Source organism: Silene latifolia, chromosome 11 (genome assembly GCF_048544455.1).
Source record: "Silene latifolia isolate original U9 population chromosome 11, ASM4854445v1, whole genome shotgun sequence".
NCBI lineage: Eukaryota > Viridiplantae > Streptophyta > Magnoliopsida > Caryophyllales > Caryophyllaceae > Silene > Silene latifolia.
Window position 1 is genome coordinate 60326052 of NC_133536.1, and position 25868 is coordinate 60351919.

At 39.9% G+C, this 25868-nt stretch overlaps 1 protein-coding gene across 5 annotated transcripts; it reads left to right on the forward strand.

Moving 5' to 3' along the window:
• Positions 1–2436: 2436 nt before the first annotated feature.
• Positions 2437–23896, forward strand: LOC141611690 (uncharacterized). Of its 5 annotated transcripts, none has more exons than XM_074430280.1 (5): positions 2437–4596; positions 10994–11262; positions 12267–12375; positions 21866–21974; positions 22159–23896. In XM_074430280.1, the coding sequence occupies exon 1, from the start codon at positions 2487–2489 to the stop codon at positions 4185–4187; it is 1701 nt and encodes a 566-aa protein (XP_074286381.1). In that variant the 5' UTR covers positions 2437–2486; the 3' UTR covers positions 4188–4596; positions 10994–11262; positions 12267–12375; positions 21866–21974; positions 22159–23896. The 5 variants fall into 5 exon arrangements, with proteins under 5 accessions (XP_074286381.1, XP_074286382.1, XP_074286383.1 ...); XM_074430281.1 differs by having other exon boundaries at positions 21910–21974; XM_074430282.1 differs by having other exon boundaries at positions 12311–12375.
• Positions 23897–25868: the final 1972 nt, after the last annotated feature.

The window sequence follows — 25868 nt, forward strand, 5'->3', positions numbered from 1 at the left end:
TTGTATAATACAATTAGAAGAAGAGTGTAGATTTTCAGGCATTGAAATAATAATATTCCGGATACGCTCCTTTGGGGGTTATCCGTAGATGAAAATTTTTCTACAAAAACAGCAACATGGTTAGCACAAGGTTTGTTCGATCAAAGTCTTGAAAAATGTGAGTTTCACTGGATTTGGAAATTGAATATTCCTCCAAAGTTAAAATTTGTCCTTTGGAAAGCCTGTGTTGATGGCCTCCCAATGAAAGACAGACTTCTTAAAAGTCATATTAATGTCCCACCTAATTGTGTTTTGTGCAACCATCATATTGAAAACAAAGATCAATTCTTTTACGAATGTCCTTTGATTGGTTCTGTTATCCAAGACATGAATATTAGTAGCTTTAACATTTTCTTGTCGAATTATGATAATATTACAAGTCAAAATTTTGTTATGAAACTCAATTATCTCAAAGACTTAATTCCAAAAGATGACTTCATTAAAATTATCTTTATTTGGTGGAATGTATGGTTTGTTAGAAATGACATTATCTTTAACAATGTTCATTTCAATATCAGCAAAATTAGTATTTTATGTAATAATAGCATTAAGATGTGGAATGAGACTAGACATAAGGATCTCAACAACCCTGAAAAAGACACGTCAACTAGAGTCGATTCTAGTAAGGAAGAAATCTGGTGGGAGAAACCTAGAAACAATTTCCTAAAGCTAAATTTTGACGGTTCGAGAATGGAAGGCAATAAAGCTTCTTTAGGATATTGTATAAGAGATCATAATGGGAAAGTCGTTGTGTTAGGAGCAAAAAAGTGCGGATCTAATAGTATTCTTGTTGCGGAAGCTCTCGCTTTAAAAGAAGGTGTCTTAGCCGCTAAACAATTAGGAATCTCCAAGTTAATTGTGGAGGGTGATAATTTATGTGTTATTAACTGATTCCGTAGTATTTGGCAAATTCCTTGGGAAATCTCTAGTATTATCAAGGATGTGAAATTGGACCTTCATTTGTTCGATGAAGTGATAATTAAACATTGCTTTCGTGAAGCCAACAAAGTTGCTGACTTCATGACTTCTATTGGACATGAATGTCCAACTCTTTCGAGGTGGTTTGAAAGCCGGTGGCTTCAACTTACCTCACTCATTCGAAAGGATGAGATATGTTGGTCCTACCTTAGAGGATCAACCTAGTTTTCTTACTTTATAAAAAAAAAAAAAAAAAACTGATGAAGACCAAGTTTTTTTGAGATAGATGAAGAAGGATGTTTTTGATAAATGTTTGCCGAGTTTGAAAAGAGAAGTTACATTGAAAAAGTAATGACCTGTAGTGTTAACTAGGTACCCAGTTTGAAGGGTATGTGCAGTGTGCTTAGCTTGTAATAGAGTTTTTGGATTTTGAAACACTTTTTGGTCAAATACATCATTTTTCGAAGGGTAAGTTAAAAAAAATTCTCAAAAGCTAAAAATCCATTTTTTCCCCATAAAAATAGAAACATCAATTTGGTGCTTCTGGTTTTTTGAAACACTTTTAAAAAATTAAACTCAAAAATCAAAAAACTCGTTTTTGAGATTCAGGCCAAACATGCAATTTTCTAAGAAACCACTTTTACAAAAGTATGGTCAAACAACCAAATTTTTTCCAAAAAGTAGCTTGTTAATAAACTCCTATTAAAAATGAAAAACTATTTTTATACAAATAAGGTCAAACAACACCTAAGTTTAGTTTGGGAAGAGGGAGTCAATAGTACAGTTTATTGTGAAATTAAGATTATTATAAGAAGATGACCCATAGTTGGATTATTAATGTGAATTAACCATAGATTGAATGTATTAGAGCATCTCAAATGATTTTCTATAAGGACTTGCTTGCAATATTTTAATAAAATTGTAAGCAAGTAGCTTACCATTAGAGTAGGAAATAATTGATGCAGCTTATGAGCATTGTAGCCCTACCAAGCATGTAGCTTGAGTTAAAAAAAAAGTAAAATTTTTCATTGGAGGAAATTTTATTGTGGGACCCATAAAGTTAGAAAATGTTGTAGTCAACCATTGGAGCGATATGTAGTCAAAGAGCAAAATAGCTTAAAAAATCGAGTTGCAAAATTAAGCTACAATGCGTTGTAGCTGTCCACTGGAAATGCTCCTAGGTCGTCTCAAATCTCGAATTTAGATCGGGTGGATAGATGGATATTACTCCCTCCGTCCCGGTCAATTGTTGTCCTTTCGTTTTGGCACAAAGACCAAGGAAAGAGGAATAGGCCAATAACTAAATGACATGTGGAACAAATTGAATGACAATGATCAAATTACTCATCAAGTTCATTCTCAAAATAGAAAGGACAACAAATGACTGAGACACCTCAAAATGGAAAAGGACAACAAATGACCGGGACAGAGGGAGTAATATAGAAGTACAAAAGTACAAAATATTAAGTAAACCGCCCACCCTTTCTAAAATCAACGGCCAAATGTTGAAGGTGGCGGGAAGTTGAACAATGTCTCAAAATCCCCTCTTTCTCTTTTCTAAATTGAATCGATTTTTCTCAAAATCAACCTTACAATTCCACATTTTATTCAACAAATCACTTCTTCATCCATTGTTTACTTCATGCAATTCTGATTTTGTTGCATCCACTTCCCCATTTGCTCAATCCTTCTCATCTTTCATAAACCCTAACCCTAATGCCGCAATTTGGGATTTTGAAACAATATGTACTGCCGTTAAGAGCCCAAATATTTACGACGCACTTGAAGATATTCAATTTGATCCTTCTCCATCTCTTTTACTGTCCATCTTTAAGCGCTTCGAATCGTCGCCCAAGCTTGTTTTTTCTCTATTCAAATGGGCAGAAAAACGACCCGGGTATCATCATTCTCCCTCAGTCTTTAATTCAATGCTGAATATCCTTGCAAAATCTGGTGAATTTAAATGGGCATTGATGGTATTGCTTAATATTGTCAAGATTAGTGATGGGTCTGAGTTAATTTCAGCTGAGTGTTTCGGGTTTTTAGTGAGGAATTATGCTAGATTAGGTATGCATATGCATGCTATACGCTTATACGAGTTTGCGAAAACTTTGGAAATTGATATTTTGCATGTTTTGCTTGATGGGTTGTGTAAATATGGGCATGTTAAGCTGGCTTCTGATTATATAGATAGGAAAATGCAGCTGGATTCGGATTGGGTTCCGTCAGTAGATGTCTACAATGTGTTATTAGAAGGTTGGTTCAGATTGCGGAATTTGAGAAAAGTGGAGCAGCTTTTTTTGTTGATGAAACGGGAAAGTCTGGTGCCGGGAGTTGTTACTTATGGCATACTTGTTAGTGGATTTTGTCGGATGGGCTTAATTGATAGGGCGGTGGAATTGCTCCGTGAAATGAGGAGAGAGTGTCTTACACCGACTAGGAGAGTGTATGATCCGTTAGTGGATGCCTTAGCTGGAGCGGGAAGGCTTAAGGAGGCACTAGGGATGTTGGAGAGGTTTTTGGTTCTCGAGGCTGGTCCAACTTTGACGACATATAATTCATTGGTCCGAGGGTTTTGTAAGGCAGGGGATGTGAATGGGGCGGGTAAAATCCTAAAGATGATGTCTAGTAGGGGAGTTGTGCCCACTCCTAGGACCTATAATCACTTCTTCAGGTATTTCTTGAAATGTGGGAAAGTTGACGAGGGAATGAGCCTTTATAGGAAAATGATAGAGTCTGGTTATGAGCCAGATGAGACGACATTTCACTTGATGTTGCGCGTGCTCTGTGAGGAAGAGAGGTTGGAACTGGCTGTGAACATTAGGGACGATATGAGATCTAGAAAACATGTTTTGAACTCCGATATGAGCGATTTGTTGATCCACCTGTTCTGTAAAACGTGTAGGTTTAAGGAGGCTGTAATGGAATTAGAGGAGATAATCCAGAGTGGCTTTGTTCCCAAAATCAGTAGTTGTCAGACATTGCATACAGAGCTGAAGAAGAAGGGATTGCATGAATTGGCAATAAAAGTTTTGAACATGGTAACAGCTATACCCTGCTTAAAACCAGCTACAAGTGCGTTTACTGGAGTTGAGGACCATGAGAGGAAAAAATCCATCATCCAAAAAGCTAAGGCTTTGTCTAACGTTTTAAAAGAACGCTCAGACATGAAAGAAATTGAAAAGGGTAAAAGATCTCGTAACTATGCCAGCCGTACTAAGAAGTGGTGAATCAAAAATAATGATGCTAGAAACATTAAGTGTAACTTGGCCCATTATTTGGAGGTTTTGGTTGTTTACTTGTATACACTGTGTGGTTAAAAGAAATTACTTTGTAGTGGGCAAGCGAAGATTGTTGTTGAACTTGGGTAATCCAGGAATCAATATTAATGATGCTAGGGTGCTAATTCTGTGACGACTGATAAAAAATGTCAGGATCATTCACATAATATTAGTATGAGACTATGAGCAGTATCACAGCAACTTAGAAAGTGACTGAAAGGAACAGAGTTAGGAATTGGGTGTATCATACAGTTTGACCTATTCATCAGAGTCGACGTGGACTTACGGCTAGTAGGACGCCAATAAGTATTTACTGTGGCGTTTAACTTCACGTACTTGACAATGTCTACGAAGCAAGGTATGCACATCTCCTTGTGCTTAAAATGTGTTTCATATTGTCCATTACACCATTACTGCCTAAGTGCCTATCAAGGTGTTATCAGAATCAAAGAGATAAATGACACCTCAATAACCACCTTCCACACTTGTAGATAGGATTTCCCTTATAATTTTCCCCAAAATTTTAAAGGCTTTTTATTGCCTTTGCTGCAATTTATATATGATAGTTGTTACTAGACGAGCTGTCAGAGTTTATGCATGCATATGGCAAACTGATTGATTGCTACCGGCAATTCAGGCATAGTCAATTAGCGAAATGAGTAGGGTGCGAAAAAAAGATTAATGGTCCAAAAACGGAGGAATGGAAATGATTATGATTTGTTGCGTTCTTCTATACGTTTTGGTTGTAGCCACTTGCCATTTTTCAAATGTTCTTAATGTTGATGATGGTGATTCTATATTTGTATGTCAAGTGGTTAATGTGTTTAAATATTCGCTAATCAACTTAAATATTGTAGGAAAAGTTGACACCTATCATTAATCTCAATATAATCCCATCTTTATACCATGTCTTCTTAAAACAATCCTTGTGAAAATATTACTTGCAATATCAGGTCAATTCCTCCTTTTAATACCATCTCCCTCTATCATCCTCCATTGCAACTTCATCACCTTTTCCACATCTCATCATCATTCATCACAATTACACCATCTCCTTCCTTTATTGACGCTGGCATTTAAAATCCTTTAATTTGATAACTGATAGTGAATTGCTTGGTTCAACTCGAACTCTCGAATGTTTCCTCGAAGCTACTCGGTTGCCTGAAACTCAGCCATTCTCAAACTCTCTCTCCTCTCCCCTCTGCTTTTACCCTTCAACATTTGTCCTCACTCTCTCTATTAATTATTCCCGAAATCCGTCATATTCTTCTCTCTGTTTTTCTAAGAGCATCAATACCAATTTTTTCTCTTATAGTCCTCAATTCGTTTAAAATCCACCCAAAATATTCCCACAACAATTCTTATACTAAATTCTTTGAAATTGGTATTAATCTTGCGCATGATTAATAGATAATTTTTCTCAATGAGCTTAACCACTTCTTAAAATCTAACTGGTCGTCTGATAATCAAGAGTATTGAGGGACCCAAAAATGTTCTCCGCCATACTAATCGACAAATTTTAAATATTTAATCAATATAAAATTAAAAATTATCATAAAGAATAATATAGAAATAATGTTTAACAAAAATTAACATATACTCCCTCCGTACCAAACAAATGGTAACGTGGTAAAAAATGGGGTTTTTAAGAAAAGAGGGTAAAAGAAGGGGTAAAGAAGGAAGAAAATAGGTGGGGTATGTAATTGTGGGTTTAATTGTGAGTTGGTAGATGGGGTATGTAGTGGTATTTTATGTAAATATCAAATGAGTATAAGGATAATTTGGTAATGTTGTGGGCCAAATAAGGAATGTTACCATTGGTGTGGTACGGCCGTATTAGGTAAGTGTTACCATTGGTCTGGTACGGAGGGAGTATATAAAATAATAAAGAAATAGAGTTTAATACTGTAATTATCTAAACATCATATTTTAAATATTATATCTAATGACGTAATACTAGTTTAAGTCTTTGTAATTAATCAAAGTGAATTAATTTTGTTTAGTACTAACTACTCTGGAGAATGCACATGAATTCCATAAAAATTCTCTCATTCTAAAAATTTTGTTAAATGATGTGATTGCTTCCTATGATAAGTTGAAATTGATCATTACACAATTCATTCATTGTGTATTTTATGATTATCAAAGAAAGCATGCCCATTTTATTTCATCATAATCATTTATCGACCCTCGCTGAAATTTTGCTATATATAATTGCGTATTTTCCTATATCATTCCAACATCTAGATTTGCACAAATTTCTTGGGATGTCCAACCTCTACTACACACGTAGTAATATACTCGGTATTAAACAACAGTTTTTCTAAGGATGTTTGCTTCAAAGGTACACGATAAGTTACCTCAGAAATGAAAATAGTTTTGACATTTCTCACGTACCATCGTTTATATATCCTTTTAATTTCTATGAGGAATATATTAATCAAATGTAAAAAAATGATTGGGCCGGGACGGAGATAGACCTGGCAAACGAGACAACCGGGTCAGGTTCGGGTCGGGACAATTCAGGTTTTCAAGAATTTGGTTGGAAATGTGGGCCGGGTTGGGTAAGTGGGGGGAGTTAGGGGGGCTAGCAGGGGCGAGGGCGGTCGAAAATTTCATTGTTTTAGTTAAATTTTCCAACTTTTTCGAGTTTACCTTAAACCATTACCCGTTCGCCCCCTACTGAGATTTTTCGTCCCGCTGGGGTTAATTTCTGGCTCCGCCAATAGGCTGGGTTGTTTTAGGTTCAGGTCATTTCCGGATAGGTTATTATCGCACTATTTAGGGATATATATAACAGTGTGTTCCAACAATAAACATTATAACATTTAATCTACTTTCTTAATATCTGTGTTTTTTCCTAAAAAAAATCGGTTAAACCAGTATTATTTATTAGTAAAATTTGCACAAATAGTTACACAACACAAGTTAAGTAGTATGTATCGTATCGGTAGTATAGCTTAGGAAAATAATATCATAAGTCGTATCATATATCTCATATTAGTTCATCTTCGACTCTTCTACGTAATAAAGACATGAAATAAGTAAAAAATAACGTAAATAGATACAGAATATAATGCTTTTGATGGTATCTCTCAAAATAATCATATAGTATGAAAAAAGATAAATAAAAGTAAGACAAATATAGGTTAATCATCATCTGTATCATCTTTTCACATACCCCACATTAATATGATATTATTATTTTATTACCCTGCAAAAACCAAATGTGGTCTTTACCTCAAATATTGCCTGTTTATTACTTTGAATTAATTTCTTCTAATTTGACAAAATTTTATTAGGTTTCGATTCAAATTGGGACTTCATGACCACTTGGACGGATTTTTCTCTCCCCGTTTGTGAATAAATGTTTTCTTAATTACGTTTCTTTATATGTTGACATGCGTTTATGTGTTCAAACTGTAAAGCCAATTGGATTTTTTTATTCGGTTGGATCAATTAGAAAAACATCTTAAAAATATTATCAAGCGACATTTTTAAGGAAATTTTAACATAAACAATTTCAAGTTTACACTACCTTTTCATAAATATTCCAAGTTTTAACAACCCACGCGATTGCACGGGACATAAGGTCAACTTGAATGGCAAGTAATATACTCAAAAGGGGTCTCTAAATGATCTCGGGCAATCCAACCAATACACACCAAAAGAGCAGACGGCTACATTCATTTTGTGCCATGGGGAATCACGATGGGAGTAATAGATTGGGTTACCAGTTGCTTGAGATCAGGATTTTGGCAATAGACCAATAAGAGCAAACAAAATGAATAGAAGAAAATCACTGGGGTCCATGGAGTTTAACAGTTAGTTGACCAAAACCACCAAAAGATTAAGGAGAAACGATCAGAGTAAATCAAGACGAGTTCAAATGATTAAGGTTTTTAAAAGAGTCTAGGATGAAGGTCAAATTAAAGGAGTAGAAGGTAAGCGCGCGGAAGCTGACAAAACGAGGACATACCCACACAATGTGGATGATGCTCTTTGAATGATGGTGACACATGCTAAAGAAGGCGAAACAGGCAGACCTTAGAGAGAAGAGACTAACATTATGTGAGAGTATACCCCCACCAAGCAAGCTACAAGAAAAGAAAATTACAATGCAGGGCACATATAGAACATAATCATTTAAGGTTGGCCATGAAGATAAGGGTAAGGTGAGGGTAAGAGCACTCTTTAGAATAAGAGAAGCCTAATGAGAAACTTTTAAAGTTGCACCGAGAGTTGATATAACAGTCACAATAGGGTTAAAAAGAAATTGAGTAACAAGAATATTTTGATGATGAAAAAAGAGCACATTAAACTCATTGTCAGAAACGTTTCAAGAGACATTGACAATAATAAAGATATGAAATACATAGTTGAGCTAGGGAGGGTAGGTCCAAAAAGAAGGGATCTAAGAGGCTTAAGGGTATACGGCATGACTGCATCTATATTAGTCGTTTATCATACTTTAAATTCAAAGATCAAAAGAGAGGAGGCGTGTACATGTTGTATGTAACACATGCAATGTTAAACGAATTAAAATAGAAATGAATTGTCATTTTTTGTTTTGTTTTACCAATTAAACCTCTCCAAACTACTATATAAGGGAAAATGTGCTATCCAATAAGTGTTGCTTAGTTTAGCATTAAGTACTATCTAAGCAATATTTATCGTTAATCAAATATGTTAGCATTAAAATTGATCTATAGTCCCCTTTACACAATAAAGGGTAAAACATCTTTACGCATTTTACATTTATTTAGACAATTATTTTAGAATGCGTGCAACGCATGGACATCACACTAGTTTCTTTATAAATCTTGTATATTCCAATACGTGATTACACCAATATCCAATTAATACAGTGATTACTCCAGTGATGAGCAATGATGCTAGTGGATGGACTAAAGCGGGATTAGTTTTGGTGGAGTTGAAGGAGAAAGGTGGGAGAAGTATTAAGTTAAAATCTGGAAAAAAATTTCAGGTACATGTTACAGTATGTGGGTTGGGTTAAAAGGGGGTTGACTTAATAAAAAAAGCAACCGGCTAAAGAGGTAACAAGTCATATGGTTTATTTGTAGAAGATAGAGTATAAAGGTGGGCTTATTATGAGAATACTGAAAGTTAGGATTATTATGAGAAGAAAAGCAAAAGGTAGGATTATTGCTGTCAATTTTTCCAGTATGTATAATGGTTACTTGGTTTTTGGGAAATTATATCTATCTATACTATACAACCTTACTACAAGAGACTATCTCTGAGCAACTCTTGCATTAGGATAGGGGTATAATTCGGCTGAGCCGAGGTGGAGCTCACCTATGATCAAGCTCGGCTCATATTGTAATAATCAAGTGAGTGCCCGAGCCCGAACTCTTGAAACCAAAGCTCAAGCTCGGCTCACATGATATTTTACGAGCTTTGTTTGAGTACATTTCTTTCGAGCATTATTTTAATTCTAATGTAAAGTTCAAAATTCGAATTCAAATTAGATTTTTTCCCCTTTTATTAGTTTAAAATAGCAATTCATATGTAATTTTCTTTTCTAAATTAATATTCTAATCAATTTATCATAAAAAATGATATAATTTAATGGAAACATTATTGATAAAAATCAAGTTACATTAATTAAGAAAAACCGAGCTCAAACAAACTCAAGCGAGCCTTACTTTGTTTGGGCTCAACTCGGTTTGGGCTTGGGCTGGGCTCCGCTCAAGCTTGAGAGCTCAGTTTAACGGAGCTCGAGGCGAGCTTTGACCTTGCCGATTCCGAGGACTGGTGACCTACATTAGGATATGGTCGCTCCTGACAACCCTTATTTACTCTATAACCCTTATGTACTCTATTTTTGATTGTCAAGCTAGGGTCATTTAGAATTTCTCAAAGTTTTCTTCTAGTTTTCAATGAGGGAATCATTTTCTTTCAAAGTCTTGTCTATGTTCCAAGGAATTTAGCTTAGAGGGATGGAAATGGATCCATCCATTTATCTCCAGTCCAACATACTAATTGTACAATGAGATTGTGCCCCTCTTTTCTCTACCCTCCAATTCTCTCCATCCAAACAAGAGCTAATGAAAAAGGGGAATACACGGATGATTGAGTAAAACCTGTGTTACTCCTATTCTCTGACAGATGTCGTGTCCGACACGTGTCGGAGTGTCGGATACGGCTATGTTGTGCGAAGTTTCTATTTTGTGGTCTAAAGCGAAGTGTCGAAGTATTGTGTCGGAGTAACATAAAGTAAACATAAGATTCTTCCTAACCATTTGACTTTACAAGAACATATATGATATATCCTTTATCGTTAAGTAACAGTTGTTTTACGCAATTTTCCTCATGGGTATCGGGGGACCACCTCTACATTATCAATATTTTTTTACAGCATATGGGAAGATAGCTTACATGTGACCCCTTACACCCTAGCCTAACCTTAGACGGGAACCTTTGAGGCACCTAGGGTAATGTCGTTGTTGATTGTTTAATTTGCTTATCTGTCTTCAAACTTCTATTGCTGTGTCTGAAATGGATTCCTTCTGTTAAGAATGTTCTTTTTTCCGCTCCCTGTTAATGTGGTTGACAGTTGACACATACAGTAAGGATGAAGTTAAGATGGTGCAAGAAGCTGAAGTACTTATTCGACATCTCTTTCTCTTGTTGTCTATTTGTCATGCACTTATTGGGTTTTGGTGCAAAATAGCTTATGTGTGATGATTGTGATTAATGATGATGTTCATGTAACAACTGTCCATATGCAGATGACATTATGGCAGTGGCTGGCTCAAATGGAGGATCTCAGTCACCGACTTTACTCAAGTCATGCTGACAATTTTTAGTTTAAGGCTTGGCCTTTTCTGTGAGAGCTGTTCTTTTGGCTCAAGGTTGTCCCAGTGACAATTTTTATTTTTGACTCAAGCCTGTCCCAGTTTGCCATGTCTTGTTGTGCTGTTCCTCAACTCTAGGCTTTAGCATATATGTGTTTTCATTGAGGCATCATGGCTTGATCCTGTTAATCTTTTGGCTCAAGGTTTGTGATTGCATTCAGCATACACAGCTCTTTTATTCTGTGCACAGATAAACTTATGAAGACTAGTTTGAGTTGAAGTTCAAATTGTTTTTGTCGATTTCTGGGTGACAACATATTAATTTTGTTTATGGCATACACATACCTTTACTCTAGCTTACAGTATTTGTTTTTGGACTTTATTTTGGTGGAACTAAGCAATTAACACAAAGGCTGTAACATTACCCCTGTGTTAACACCATAAATAGGTTGTTTCCGGGATGATGCAAGGGAATAGCATCAAATGTCGGCTACTTCAGATTAATAAGAAGTGTAACTATTTTAGTGAGTCATTTTGCTTTATTTCCGGAACCAAAGAATAGTGAGACTTTGGGGCCATTGGAAATGGAAACAAGAATACACTGATGACTGAATTATGCTTTAAGCGGGAGTGATGACCCTCTTTTCAGGACAAAGAAAGCGTAGACACTTGCATGATGTTTACATCCAAATTGACATGTGCTTGTTTTACTGCTGGTAACTTCTCCCACCAAGGAATTGCTTTGACTGAGAGTAATTGGGGTCAGGGAGGACAGAAAAAAAATAAAGTAAAGTTGCAGGTATAAATGGAAGAGAGGGGAAGGAGCTGAAGATAGGGTAATAACTACCTCATTGGGGGGTATTTCTATGATAATTGCACCTCTCTCCCTGTGGGTGCCATCGTATGTGAATAATAGTTCCCTCACCACCTCTTCATCCGCTTTACCACCCGTTTATCTTCCCTTCAAGGCTCCGCCACCAACATTTTTCTTCTTTCTTCTTTAATTAGGCTGGGATAGTATCAGTACTCGACATATTTTGCATTTTTTTACCCCTTCCTATATCTTCAAGTTGGTACCCTCTCCATCGTTTTCATTTAGCACCATTTTTAAAATCCCAAAGAAAGATGGTAACTGGCGTTAAATTGAAAAGAATGAGGGGAGTGTCTCTTAAATGCGTTGCTGCCTTCTTATTCATCTATTCTTTAGGCACTTCAAATTTAGTTGCTGACATCAAGGATCTGCTTTGGAAGTATTTCAGCTGCTGAAAGACGTACACCAGTCCATTGCCTTGTAGCTGAGCTCTTCATTCTTAGAGGTATCTCAAGTTTCTTTTACTAGCTATATGTTTAATTTGTCTCGCCATTTGCATATTGAGTGAAACATATTTGTTGAATTAACCTGTTATAAAACACAAATCATTATGTAAATATCGTAAATGAGCTGCATAATCTTATTGAGCCTATAGACTTACATAACGTTAACGCTTCTTTGTCAGCCCCTTATATGTTCCTCTTTTTACAAATAACCCCCTTATATGTCCATTTTTTTGTAATAACCACCTTAATTCCCTCTTAATTCAAAGTTTAGCACCCAAACTGAATTACGATGCCGATTTTTATAAACCTGATCTAATTACGACATTCCGACTCTAACTAAACTAAACTACCCAAACTACCCAAACTACCCTTAATAATTTACACTCACCCAACGACCCACACCCTCCTATCTCACTCATTCAATCATTCATGCCCAATTCAATTGTTCATCTTCCATACTCAAAACTGCTTCCTCCTTGATCCATCAACAACAGTAAGAATATATGTGGAAGAACTTGCAAGGGTGGACGACTAGAATTATCTACCAGCGTCGTATTAATTTGATTCTTTTTATATTCAGAGATGAGAGGATATGTGCGGAAGGAGATCCCATACTACTTTTTAACATTCAAAGCAATTTGGAAGGATATTATCCTTCAAGAGGAAGATAACTAGCCCTTAGTCGCTAGTTTACCTGTAACACCCCCTCATACCGAGGTACCTTACCAAGGACTACCCTAGCATGAAAGGCTGTTACCATCTCAGTTGCCCGAGGTTAGTATATCAAAGTTAACAATCCAAAACACATTTATTAAAGTATGAAAGAGTAACGTTTACATCGTCTCAAAGAAATCCAAAAACCAAAGTACTGTTATAAAATCATCAACTGTAATGAAAACTAAATCTCTCGACAGCGGAAGCTAGACTTGTGTGATGACTCCCCATGACCGCCCCCAAAGCTAGACAACTGCATCACCTGTCACAATCTGCTCACCATCCCCGAATGGATCACCACAGATTTACAAAACAACAACGGGGTCAGTTACTGAATAATTAAAGTAAGACAAGTACAACAAAGCAATCAGCTGATCAACATCTACCTCCGTCGCCCAGTCACACACAATCACACACAATCACTGCGTAGCCCAGCCAGATTACCCATCGCAACAGGTAATCCTCGCCGCCAGTGGGGGACCGCAGCCAATCTCCACCTAAGCCCCCGCTCATCAACGAGCGATAACCCTGTCCCATTAATGTGCACATCCCCTCCCGTGGCGGGTTCCACGGAGGGCGAAACTAGGGCGTGAAGCCACTCCCGCAAGTGACTCCACTCAGCCGAGGACGCACCTCGCGAACCATTGTCATCATCATTCATCACAACCCCACACCACTCCAATACTCCAATAACAACCAGCAGATAAGCAATCATACGACAAATCGATTACAACAATCACAATAGTCACAATACCACATCAATCTTAATCCAATTAAACAGTAAAACTGAGTAGGGAAACCCTACCTTAGCACAACTGCAAGAGACACAAGCAAGTGATCTAGAACGGCTCTTCTACGAAGTCTTCGCCTAACAACAATCACATAACAACAATCACCATATGCAAAACCCCAATTTCCCCAAATCATAATTAAAGCCAAAACCTAAAAGATTAACCAACGAATTATAGCAACAAGGACTTACCGATGATAGAACAAGGATGAATGCACTTGCTAACGATCAGACACACAATAGGGAGAGATTTGGAGAGGATTAGAGCGTCGTTGGGTAATTAGGTTTTGTAAAAATGTAATTAGAAACTGATAATCGCGTTTAAATACCTCTAACCATCTCCAAATCAAACCGTAATAAAAATACCCGTCAGACCGGATACTCGGTCGAGTATAGAGTATACTCGGCCGAGTACCCTCTACTCGGTCGAGTATTCCACATACTCGGCCGAGTGTTCCTGGGCAGTAGCCAAACCAGGATACACGACACCCCTTACTCGACCGAGTAGGCCATACTCGGCCGAGTACTCACTTAGGAAAACCGTAGTATTACAATCTTCCCCCCTTAAAAAGAATTTCGTCCCCGAAGTTCATACTCTTCATATACACTCTACAAACCACAAGACCAATGAACTCCCAACACAACGCACTAAACTATCTAAACAGTAAACATGGATGAACTAACACAAAACATCACTAAAACATCACTAAGCCGACTCAAACTAACCCAAAAACACACATGCGACCATCTCCTACCCCCCTAAAAAGGACAACGGTTACGTCCCCGTAACCAACCATACCTGATCAAAAAGGTTAGGAAAACGTTCTCGCATAGCCTCCTCGGGTTCCCATGTGGCCTCTTCCACATTATGATTAGACCAAAGCACCTTGAGTAAGACGGTCTCACCATTCCTTGTCTTGCGTACTTTGAGGTCTAGAATCTCTTTTGGAACCTCGGCATAGGACAAGGATTCATCAAGCTCGATGTTCTCAACCTCAAGCACATGTGACGGGTCACTCACATACTTCCGGAACTGCAAAACATGAAAGACATTGTGGACTCGATCCAAAGCTGGTGGTAAAGCTAACCTGTAGGCTACCTCGCCTACACGATCCAAAATCTCATATGGACCGATAAACTTCTGGCTCAACTTACCCTTCTTCCCAAACCTCATCACTCCTCGCATTGGTGACACTTTCAAAAGGACTTTATCACCCACTGCGAACTCGATGTCCTTGCGGTGCAAGTCGGCATAACTCTTCTGACGATCCTGAGCTGCTTTCATCTTTTGACGAATTAGCCGAACTTGTTCGACCATATCCTGTACCATCTGTGGTCCTAAAACCACTGTCTCAGAACTGTCATCCCAACAAACTGGACTTCGGCACTTCCTGCTAATATGGTAGCTGTTGTTGTACGAAAACTCGATCAAATCCAGTCTGTCCTCCCTACTTCCCCCAAACTCCATGGCACAAGCTCTCAACATGTCCTCCAAGGTCTTGATAGTCCTCTCAGTCTCACCATCTGTTGCACCATCTGTTGCAGGATGAAAAGCTGTACTCATCTTTAAGGTAGTACCCATCAAATCCTGCAGTTCTTGCCAAAACTTGGATATAAACCTCGCATCTCGGTCTGACACTATATCCTTAGGTATACCATGTAACCGGACCACATGTTTCCTGTAACTCAAGGCTGGCTAGCTGCATCTTAGTCCAGGTATCCTTATCCTTCATAAGAACGAAGTGAGCTGACTTCGTTAACCGGTCTACAATCACCCAAATCATGTTGTTGCCTTGCTATGTCCTAGGTAACCCCACGATGAAGTCCATAGAGATCGACTCCCACTTCTACTCAGGTATCGACTCCCACTTCTACTCAGGTACCTCAAGAGATTGGATCTTACCCTGTGGTCTCCGCTGCTCACCCTTGACCCTCTGGCAGGTCAAACATCTAGCCACGAACTCGGCCACATCCCTCTTCATATTAGGCCACCAAAAAGTCTTCTTGAGGTCTTTATATAGCTTGTCACCTCCTGGGTGAACCGAATAAGGAGTGTAATGAGCCTGTGTCAGGATTACCCTCCTCAAATCCGCATCATGAGGAACACACCATCTCCCATCAAACCGAACACTCCCGTATGTATGGATAGAAAACCTGGAAACTGTGCCACTCTCCACCCTAGACTTCCACTCTTGGATCTTAGGATCAAGCTCTTGTTTACTCTTGATGTTCTCATACAAATCCGGCTCGATCGTCAAATCCCCGATGGCATCTCCTTTCCTAATCATGTAGATCCCCATCTTAGACATCTCATCCCTCATCTTCAGCAAAGACATAGCTGTACATAGCGAATGAATGCCCTTCCTACTCAAAGCATCTGCAACGACGTTAGCCTTACCTTCGTGATAGATGATCTCCATATCATAGTCCCCGATCAACTCCATCCATCGTCTCTGTCGCTTGTTAAGCTCCTTCTGAGTGTAGATATACTTCAGACTCTTATGATCTGAAAACACCTTAAAGGTTGCCCCGTAAAGGTAGTGCCTCCAAATCTTAAGAGTAAAGACAACTGCACCCAGTTCCAAATCATGAGTAGGGTACTTCTCATATGGCTTCAGCTGCCTCGACGCATAAGCTATAACCTTCCCATTCTGCATCAGAACACAACCCAAACCATTCTTTGAAGCGTCAGTATATACTTCAAAGTTCTCACAACGCTCTGGTAAAGCTAAGATAGGAGCTGTTGTCAAACGCTCCTTTAAGGTCTGGAATGCTGTCTCATAACTCTCATCCCATACAAATCTGGTCTCTTTCCTCATCAAGGCAATCATAGGCCGTGCTATCGTAGAAAAGTCTTTCACGAATCTCCTGTAGTAAGCAGCTAGACCCAAGAAACTCCGAATCTCAGCAACATTCTTCGGTGATTCCCACTTGGTCACTGCCTCAATCTTGCTAGGATCCACTGACACACCCTTCTTAGATATTACGTGACCCAGAAAAGCCACCTCCTCTAACCATAACTCACACTTAGATAACTTGGCATAAAGTTGATTATCTCGCAGAGTCTGCAAAACCATCCTTAAGTGCTCTTCATGTTCTTCCTTAGTCTTAGAGTAGATTAAGATGTCATCAATGAAGACAACCACAAACCTGTCCAAGAACGGACTAAAATTCCGGTTCATCAAATCCATAAAAGCTGCTGGTGCATTCGTCAAACCAAAAGGCATCACCACATACTCATAATGACCGTAACGGGACCGGAACGCTGTCTTGGGAATATCCTCATCTGCTATCCTCAACTGGTGATAACCTGACCTAAGATCGATCTTAGAGAACACCCCTGCTCCACTCAGCTGATCAAACAGATCACAATCCTAGGCAAAGGATACTTGTTCTTTACCGTGACACGATTTAGCTCCCTATAGTCGATACATAGCCTCATGCTCCCAACTTTCTTCTTTAAAAATAAAACTGGTGCTCCCCATGGTGACACACTTGGCCGGATATACCCCTTGTCTAACAGATCATGTAACTGTTTCTTAAACTCCTCCAGTTCTTTAGGTGCCATACGATATGGTGCTTTAGATATAGGACCTGTTCCCGGTTTAAGCTCCACGTTGAAGTCAATATCTCTCTTTGGCGGTAACCCCGGTATCTCATCTGGTAAGACGTCATTAAACTCTCCCACCACATGAATATCAGAAGCTGTCAGCTACTCCACACGTCGATCTCTCACTTGACAAAGAATCAAGAGTCACTTTTTCCTCAAACATGACTTTAAAGTCGTTACCGCGATGAACTTACATTTAGGCCTCACAACAAACCCCTTATAAGACACCCTTATACCCTTAGGACCCTTTAAAGACACTTTCTTTTGCCGACAATCTATCTTGGCATCATACTTACCCAACCAATCCATCCCGACGATGACCTCAAACCCATCCATAGGAAACTCTAGCAAGCTAACCGGTAAGTCTACCCCTCCAACCAACATGAACACATCCCTATACAACTTGACACACGACACCGACTCCCCAGAAGGTATAAACACATCATCTTTTACAAGCCCAAACTTTCCCAAACCCATAGACAACGCATGACCCCTAGACACAAAAGAGTGTGTTGCCTCAGAGTCAAACAAAACGAAAGACGGTGTATTATGAACAAGAAAGGTACCGGTAACTACATGAGCATCGTTCTCAGCTTCCTGCTTGCCCATCATGAAGAGGTTCCCGCTGCTTTTCTGACCTCCACCCTGGACCGAGGTGTTAGAAGTACTCGGCTTAGCTGGGCGCTGATAAGATCCTCCACTGTTGCGGTTAAAACCGCCATTGTTGTTCTGCCCTCCACGGTTACCCCACGACCCAGATGGCCTGTTGCTAGCAAAACTATGACTCGGGCCTTGGAGAAATTCCCCTGAAAAGCTCCTGAAGTTCCTCCAACTCGGGCACTCGTACAATCATGCCTCTTGTGGCCTATGCCACCACAGTTGAAGCAAGTAAGGTAGGTTGGAGTTGTCACTCACACTCCGTCCACCACCCCTACCCCAAACTTGTGATCCTCCAGAAAACCCAGCTCCTCCTGAAAAAGCCCTTGCCTAACCGAAGTTGCCCTTCTTGTTACCCGACTCGTTACTATTCCCACTCTCTGCTTTTCTCTTCTCCGCAGCGGTTCTGTCGGTAGCCTCCTTGGATAGATCAACTAACCTCTCTGCTTGTCCCGCCCTCAAGTATACATCTTTCAGATCGGTGATAAGCCCAGCCGGTAACCGGTTCATGATCTTGGGTGCCAACCCCCTCTCAAAACGAAGAGCCAAACCCCTTTGCCCTAGCTGCATGTCTTCCGCATAGCGGGATAACTCAAGGAACAGGTGATAGTACTCGGTGACTCATGTCCTCAGTCATGGTAAAGGAATCGAACTCAGATCTCATCTTGTGTCATCTTGTGACGGATATGCTCCGGCACAAACTGTTCTCTCATAACGCTTTCCAAGCCCGACCACGGTATAACACCGAGCCCACACCGAGCCCCTCACCCTGGTAGTAAGCTCTGGCATCTTCCTTGACATTCTGCCACCACACTGCAGCCTCACCCCTTAGGTAGTACACTACGTGTTGGAACAACTAACTCTGGCGGACACTTCACCACCTCAAGGAGACTCTCCATCTCCCGGTGCCAGTTTTCAAGCAACTTTAGTTCCCCGACGCCCTCATAAGTAGGTGGGTTAAAGCGAGTGATGATAGTGCTCAGCATCCACCGATTTCTCCGCCCCCTTACCCACGTTCTTAAGAGCCTCAAGAAGCGCCTCCTGCTGCTCGATCATACGGGCTACCTCATCGGTGGTCATCTCAGATGCTTGGATGTACGCGGCTGACCTCTTTGGCGGCATTTTGAGCTGATAAGAAGCAAGGAAGCGTAAGCACAAAAGCCTACGACTCAAAATATAAACGACCCTCCGCCAAAGAAGCACTCGGCCGAGTATGGGTAGATACTCGGTCGAGTATGGACTATTCGGTCCACTCCAGTAGCCAACGTCAAAAACACAGGAATCATACTCGGTCGAGTACAGACACTACTCGGTCGAGTATACTCTACTCGGTCGAGTATGCTATAATACTCGGTCGAGAGCATACTCGATTGAGTAAGCACAACCAGTAGCTACTGCTACGCACACCCAAACAACACTCGGTCGAGTGCTCGGTTACTCGGCCGAGTACTCCCTACTCGGTCGAGTACCTGCCCTGCTCGGCCGAGTCAGGCCAAAACGAGCTACAACTATCCGTAAACATATTCTACACATGCTTTTCTACCCAAAGATACGTATAACACATTATAAATCTTTAAAAGCCACGTAATAAACACGTAACATGCCAACACATTCCATACTAAAATCCAAATCAACAGATCTCGCCACATATTTCACATGCTACCGCATACCACTTCTTCTATCACATTATCCAACCATTGAAGTTTCCAAGTACCACACACATATATTGACTTAACATCCAACAATTCCCCCTGGTGACCGGTTTGAGATCGTAAGGGCCTTAGTGCGACTTCGGGACGTCTCCCAAGTCTTTGCGGTAGCTCCAAACAACTCTCCCCGGGTTCATTTTTATTAGACTCCCTAGGTTCATTTGGTTCATTAGTTTTAGGTGCCAGAATCGGCTCTCTCTGATACCACTTTATAACACCCCCTCATACCGAGGTACCTTACCAAGGACTACCCTAGCATGAAAGGTTGTTACCATCTCGATTGCCCGATGTTAGTATATCAAAGTTAACAATCCAAAACACATTTATTAAAGTATGAAAGAGTAACGTTTACATCGTATCAAAGAAATCCAAAAACCAAAGTACTGTTATAAAATCATCAACTGTAATGAAAACTAAATCTCTCGACAGCGGAAGCTAGACTTGTGTGATGACTCCCCATGACCGCCCCCAAAGCTAGACAACTGCATCACCTGTCACAATCTGCTCACCATCCCGAATGGATCATCACAGATTTACAAAACAACAACGGGGTCAGTTACTGAATAATTAAAGTAAGACAAGTACAACAAAGCAATCAGCTGATCAACATCTACCTCCGTCGCCCAGTCACACACAATCACACACAATCACTGCGTAGTCCAGCCAGATTACCCATCGCAACAGGTAATCCTCGCCGCCAGTGGGGGACCGCAGCCAATCTCCACCTAAGCCCCCGCTCATCAACGAGCGATAACCCTGTCCCATTAATGTGCACATCCCCTCCCGTGGCGGGTTCCACGGAGGGCGAAACTAGGGCGTGAAGCCACTCCCGCAAGTGACTCCACTCAGCCGAGGACGCACCTCGCGAACCATTGTCATCATCATTCATCACAACCCCACACCACTCCAATACTCCAATAACAACCAGCAGATAAGCAATCATACGACAAATCGATTACAACAATCACAATAGTCACAATACCACATCAATCTTAATCCAATTAAACAGTAAAACTGAGTAGGGAAACCCTACCTTAGCACAACTGCAAGAGACACAAGCAAGTGATCTAGAACGGCTCTTCTACGAAGTCTTCGCCTAACAACAATCACATAACAACAATCACCATATGCAAAACCCCAATTTCCCCAAATCATAATTAAAGCCAAAACCTAAAAGATTAACCAACGAATTATAGCAACAAGGACTTACCGATGATAGAACAAGGATGAATGCACTTGCTAACGATCAGACACACAATAGGGAGAGATTTGGAGAGGATTAGAGCGTCGTTGGGTAATTAGGTTTTGTAAAAATGTAATTAGAAACTGATAATCGCGTTTAAATACCTCTAACCATCTCCAAATCAAACCGTAATAAAAATACCCGTCAGACCGGATACTCGGTCGAGTATAGAGTATACTCGGCCGAGTACCCTCTACTCGGTCGAGTATTCCACATACTCGGCCGAGTGTTCCTGGGCAGTAGCCAAACCAGGATACACGACACCCCTTACTCGACCGAGTAGGCCATACTCGGCCGAGTACTCACTTAGGAAAACTGTAGTATTACATTACCATATCAAGATATTGACTTCGCATCATTATATGACAACAAACCCATTTGCATAAAACAATTGAATTGGGAATGAATGATTTGATGAGTGAAATAGAAGGGTCTGGTTTGGGTGGATGTAAATTATTAAGGGTAGTTTAGGTATTTTAGTTTAGTTAAAGTCGGAATGTCGTAATTAGATCGGGTTATATAAAAATCGTCATCATAACTCAGTTTGGGGGTGAATTTTTGAATTAAGAGAGAATTAAGGTGGTTATTACAAAAAATGGACATATAAGGGGGTTATTTGTAAAAAGAGGAACATATAAGGGGGTTATTTACAAAAAAAAACACTTTTTAAAATCCCAAAGAAAGATGGTAACTGGCGTTAAATTGAAAAGAATGAGGGGAGTGTCTCTTAAATGCGTTGCTGCCTTCTTATTCATCTATTCTTTAGGCACTTCAAATTTAGTTGCTGACATCAAGGATCTGCTTTGGAAGTATTTCAGCTGCTGAAAGACGTACACCAGTCCATTGCCTTGTAGCTGAGCTCTTCATTCTTAGAGGTATCTCAAGTTTCTTTTACTAGTTATATGTTTAATTTGTCTCGCCATTTGCATATTGAGTGAAACGTATTTGTTGAATTAACCTGTTATAAAACACAAATCATTATGTAAATATCGTAAATGAGCTGCATAATCTTATTGAGCCTATAGACTTACATAACGTTAACGCTTCTTTGTTGCACAGCACTGTATATAAAAGATGAAGAATATAAGTTGTGATTTGACAGCCTTAGTCAATGTCAAGGCTTTAAAGGATCAAGTAGGCAGCCATGGGCCTCACCCAGAGCAGCTGGTTGAAATTGCGAATTGCCTAGGTTTAAGGTTCTTTAAGGAGATTCTTATTGAAGCTGTTGCACTTGAAAAGCTCGAGGAAAATAATGCAGAAGTGGCTTATTGAACAGTATTACACTTGTGAGTTGTGACATGCATGCATGGTCGTCTTGTCATGTTAAAGAAATTTGACAGCTGTACATCCGTCCCTATTCCTGCTGAATTTGCTGCCCCTATCCCCCATGAAAGGCTCTGTGTTTGTAGCTTCAGGGCAAACCTATGAACCGTTTACGATCTTGGTCTTACTGTTTGTCCAAAGACTAGGCAGACATTAAGTCACAACAGTTTGATACCCAATTATACCGTCAAGGCGCTTATTGCAAACTGGTGTGCGATAAACATTGTGATGTTTCCTGATCCCATGAATTTGAATCATCAAGATAAGTTCTTGTATCTACTTTCACATGTTGACTCTGGTTCCATAAAGGATTTTCATCCAATTCCTCATTCTAAAGGTAACCAAAACCGAAGTGTGTCACCTGACTTGATCCGCTCTGTAGTTTTAGACAGCAAGGCCACCAGCTTCTCAAGTGAGCTTCAGCTTGAAGGGGCTCCTCCATCTCATCATCGTTCTTCCTCCGACAGTTCCATGTTCTGCATGGTTGAAATTGAGCAAGGTTTGGGTTTTGGAAGAGTATCTATGGAAGACAACGTTAGTAATTCAGAGAGGAAAAGTGTTGAATAAAATGGCCAGCACTCTGTGTCACCATCACGAATAGAATATTTAAACGCTATTGGTTCGGATGAACGCTTGTAGGAGAGTTACAATACGGCTACCAGAGACACTAGTTCGCGGAGTCGAGACGACTTGGCGTAGACAGTCAGAGAGGCTCGTCCTTCGAATGGTGTCTTCACCTTCCGCGGAGACAAGACCTGATCTTGCAGAGGCCGAGGCTGAAGTGAAGAAGTTGGTCGGAAATTTGAAAATTAATTCACAAGAATATCAAAGAGAAGCAACAGCTCAACTACGATTACTTGCCATATACAACATAGATAACCGGATTGTGATAGCCACTAGTGGGGCAGTAAGCTTGTTGGTTGAACTGCTTCGTTCGACCGATTTAAATACTCAGGAGAATGCTGTTACCACTCTCCATAACTTATCAATCAACGATAATAACAGTGTCACAACTGCAAATGCCAGTGCAATTGAACCTTTAATCCATGTCCTTCAGTCCGACACCCCAGAAGCTCGAGAACCCGGCAGCTACTCTCTTCAGCCTCTCGGTGATTGAGGAAAACAAGTCCAAAATAGGCCGTCGGCCAGGCTGGAGGGATTCCTGTTCTCGTACAGGTTGTCAAGCTGGGTTCTGCTAGAGACTAGGAGAATGCAGGTGCTATTGCGCAATTTGGTTCTTTAGGAGGGAGGGAGGTGTACCACCATTAATCGCTTTGTCTCAGTCAGGGACTCTTAGAGCCAAAGAGGTGTAATAAGTACTTCCTTTGTGCACAATGTGATAGTTTCTTTCTTTACTGAGTATAATTTGTGAGAGCTTTTAGAATAGTAAAATGTGAACATCACAGTATCTTTATGGTTGAAGTTGTGAGCAAGAAATGGAAGTACAATACGTTTACAGCGGTTCAAGTTTCGATCGATACAGAATAACACAAAATACTCGGTATACAACAGTTTTGAGGACAAACATTGTTAACAAGTTATTGTATGATGCAATAATTTTAAAAACATTCTAATTTATCTTATTTACTTTGGCAGTCTCAGAATAGAAACCAACGTCATGCTAATTGTTGGAGGGGCTAAGATTGTAAACCTATACTTTTAGTCTTGTGGAAGTGAGGACGTCTATAGTTTTGTACACAAAAACTTTGGAGAAACGGTCTCTCACTAAGTTATTAAAACCCCATTTTATTGTACCTCTTTATGTATCTTTTCATACCCCCTTTACTATTTATTGTTATTTGTAAGTTCTGAACATACAATTGTACATTTGCAAATACAAATCATGTTATCTGACCTCGGGTAATTGTTGTAGGCCTTTCAATATTTAACACTTATTTGTTGGTAGATACAACATTTGTGCCCGGTAAGTTAATAAAGTGTATAAATGAGAATTTGTGTTTCCCCATTCCCCTTTTCTACTACTTTTCTACTGAAGTACTGTGTAAATTTTATTTTTGCATTTACAAGTTTATGTACCCCAAACAAAATGGTTTGCTATTAACCTAGGTAGTTGTTTTGGTATTTTTCTAATGAATTAGGTTAAATTAGGTCAAAGTGGTCTTATGCGTTATATGTGGATTGTATTATTTGTATGAATGTTAAGTATGAAAGATAAAGATGTAAATAAGGATTGACACGAGAGATTTGGTGACGCGGAAAACCCAATGTGGGAAACGACCGCGGGAAGGGACGGTACCCTTCCAATGATTGCACTAGCTCTTAATGTGAAGACGGGTACAAGAAAGGTAGCACGATAATCTAGCTAGCACAATGGACTATGTTTGTATATCGGTCTCTGAATGAAACACAATACTCAGCAACTATTTATTCATTTTATCAAATACTCACCTGTCATTCCCAATTTACCAGTCACCCTGAGTCCCTGACCACCCAACCACCACTCATCGTCGGCGACCACCAAATCACGCCCACACCCGAGCTCCGGCACATGTCACCGTTATCAAGGCGCCGGAGAACAGACGACCACAGTTTTTCGCCTTTACTTCGCATCCCATCTCCCACAAAATCAATTCAACAAGTCGCACGATCCCTGCCCAACAATCGGCGCCGACGAACTCGGTGGCCAACCTGTACACCATTTAGCACCAGACGCCCAACTCTTGATAGGATCTCGACTGTTATGATAACTCGCACCACTCAACAGTCAACTCGATATCACGACTCCAGTCACTCGTGACATCTCAACTCAATCAGCCATGGCTACTACTACTGCTACTACAACACTACTACTTTGTAACGATTTTTTGTTCGTTTAATTTTGTAATTTGTGAATTTTCGGTTCAATTGTCGGAGTAGATAACACAACTCATTGATTATATGCATTAGATCTTTTGTAGAGGTAAGTTATTGAATTATGAAATTGATGTACCTGGTTAGTATATTGATGTATCTGGAACCAATTTTTATGTACCTAGTGATTAATTTTGTGTATCAATGTTAAGATACATTAAATTAGTGGTTAGATACATCAATAATTGGTTTAGATACATTGAATTAACAGGAAACCAACGAAGGTGAGGATATTGTCGGTGCTCCACGCCTTTACCAGAAATGAATTGACGGTGGTGGTCCACGCCTTTACCGGCCCTTTTATGGTGACATTAGTTGTCGCCGGCGTCTGGTGTTGGTGGTGGCGGGTTTGCGAGGTGAATAAATGGGTTGTGAGTGTGCGTAGGGGAGGGTTATTCGATCGGTGTTCTGATGATGGCTAATCTCGTCACCGGCGATTGGGCATTCGTTGTCGCCGGTGGTCAGAGATCCGTCGACCGCCTTTGGTGAGGCAACAGGGTTGTTGATGGCGGTCTGTGACGGAGCTCGGGTGATTGTTTGCCCCGATGAAAGATTGTGATGAATGGGCTTTGGGT

Bases quoted from the DNA above. Each gene is read 5' to 3' on its own strand.
- LOC141611690 (XM_074430280.1), top strand. From the start codon at position 2,487: ATGTCTCAAAATCCCCTCTTTCTCTTTTCTAAATTGAATCGATTTTTC.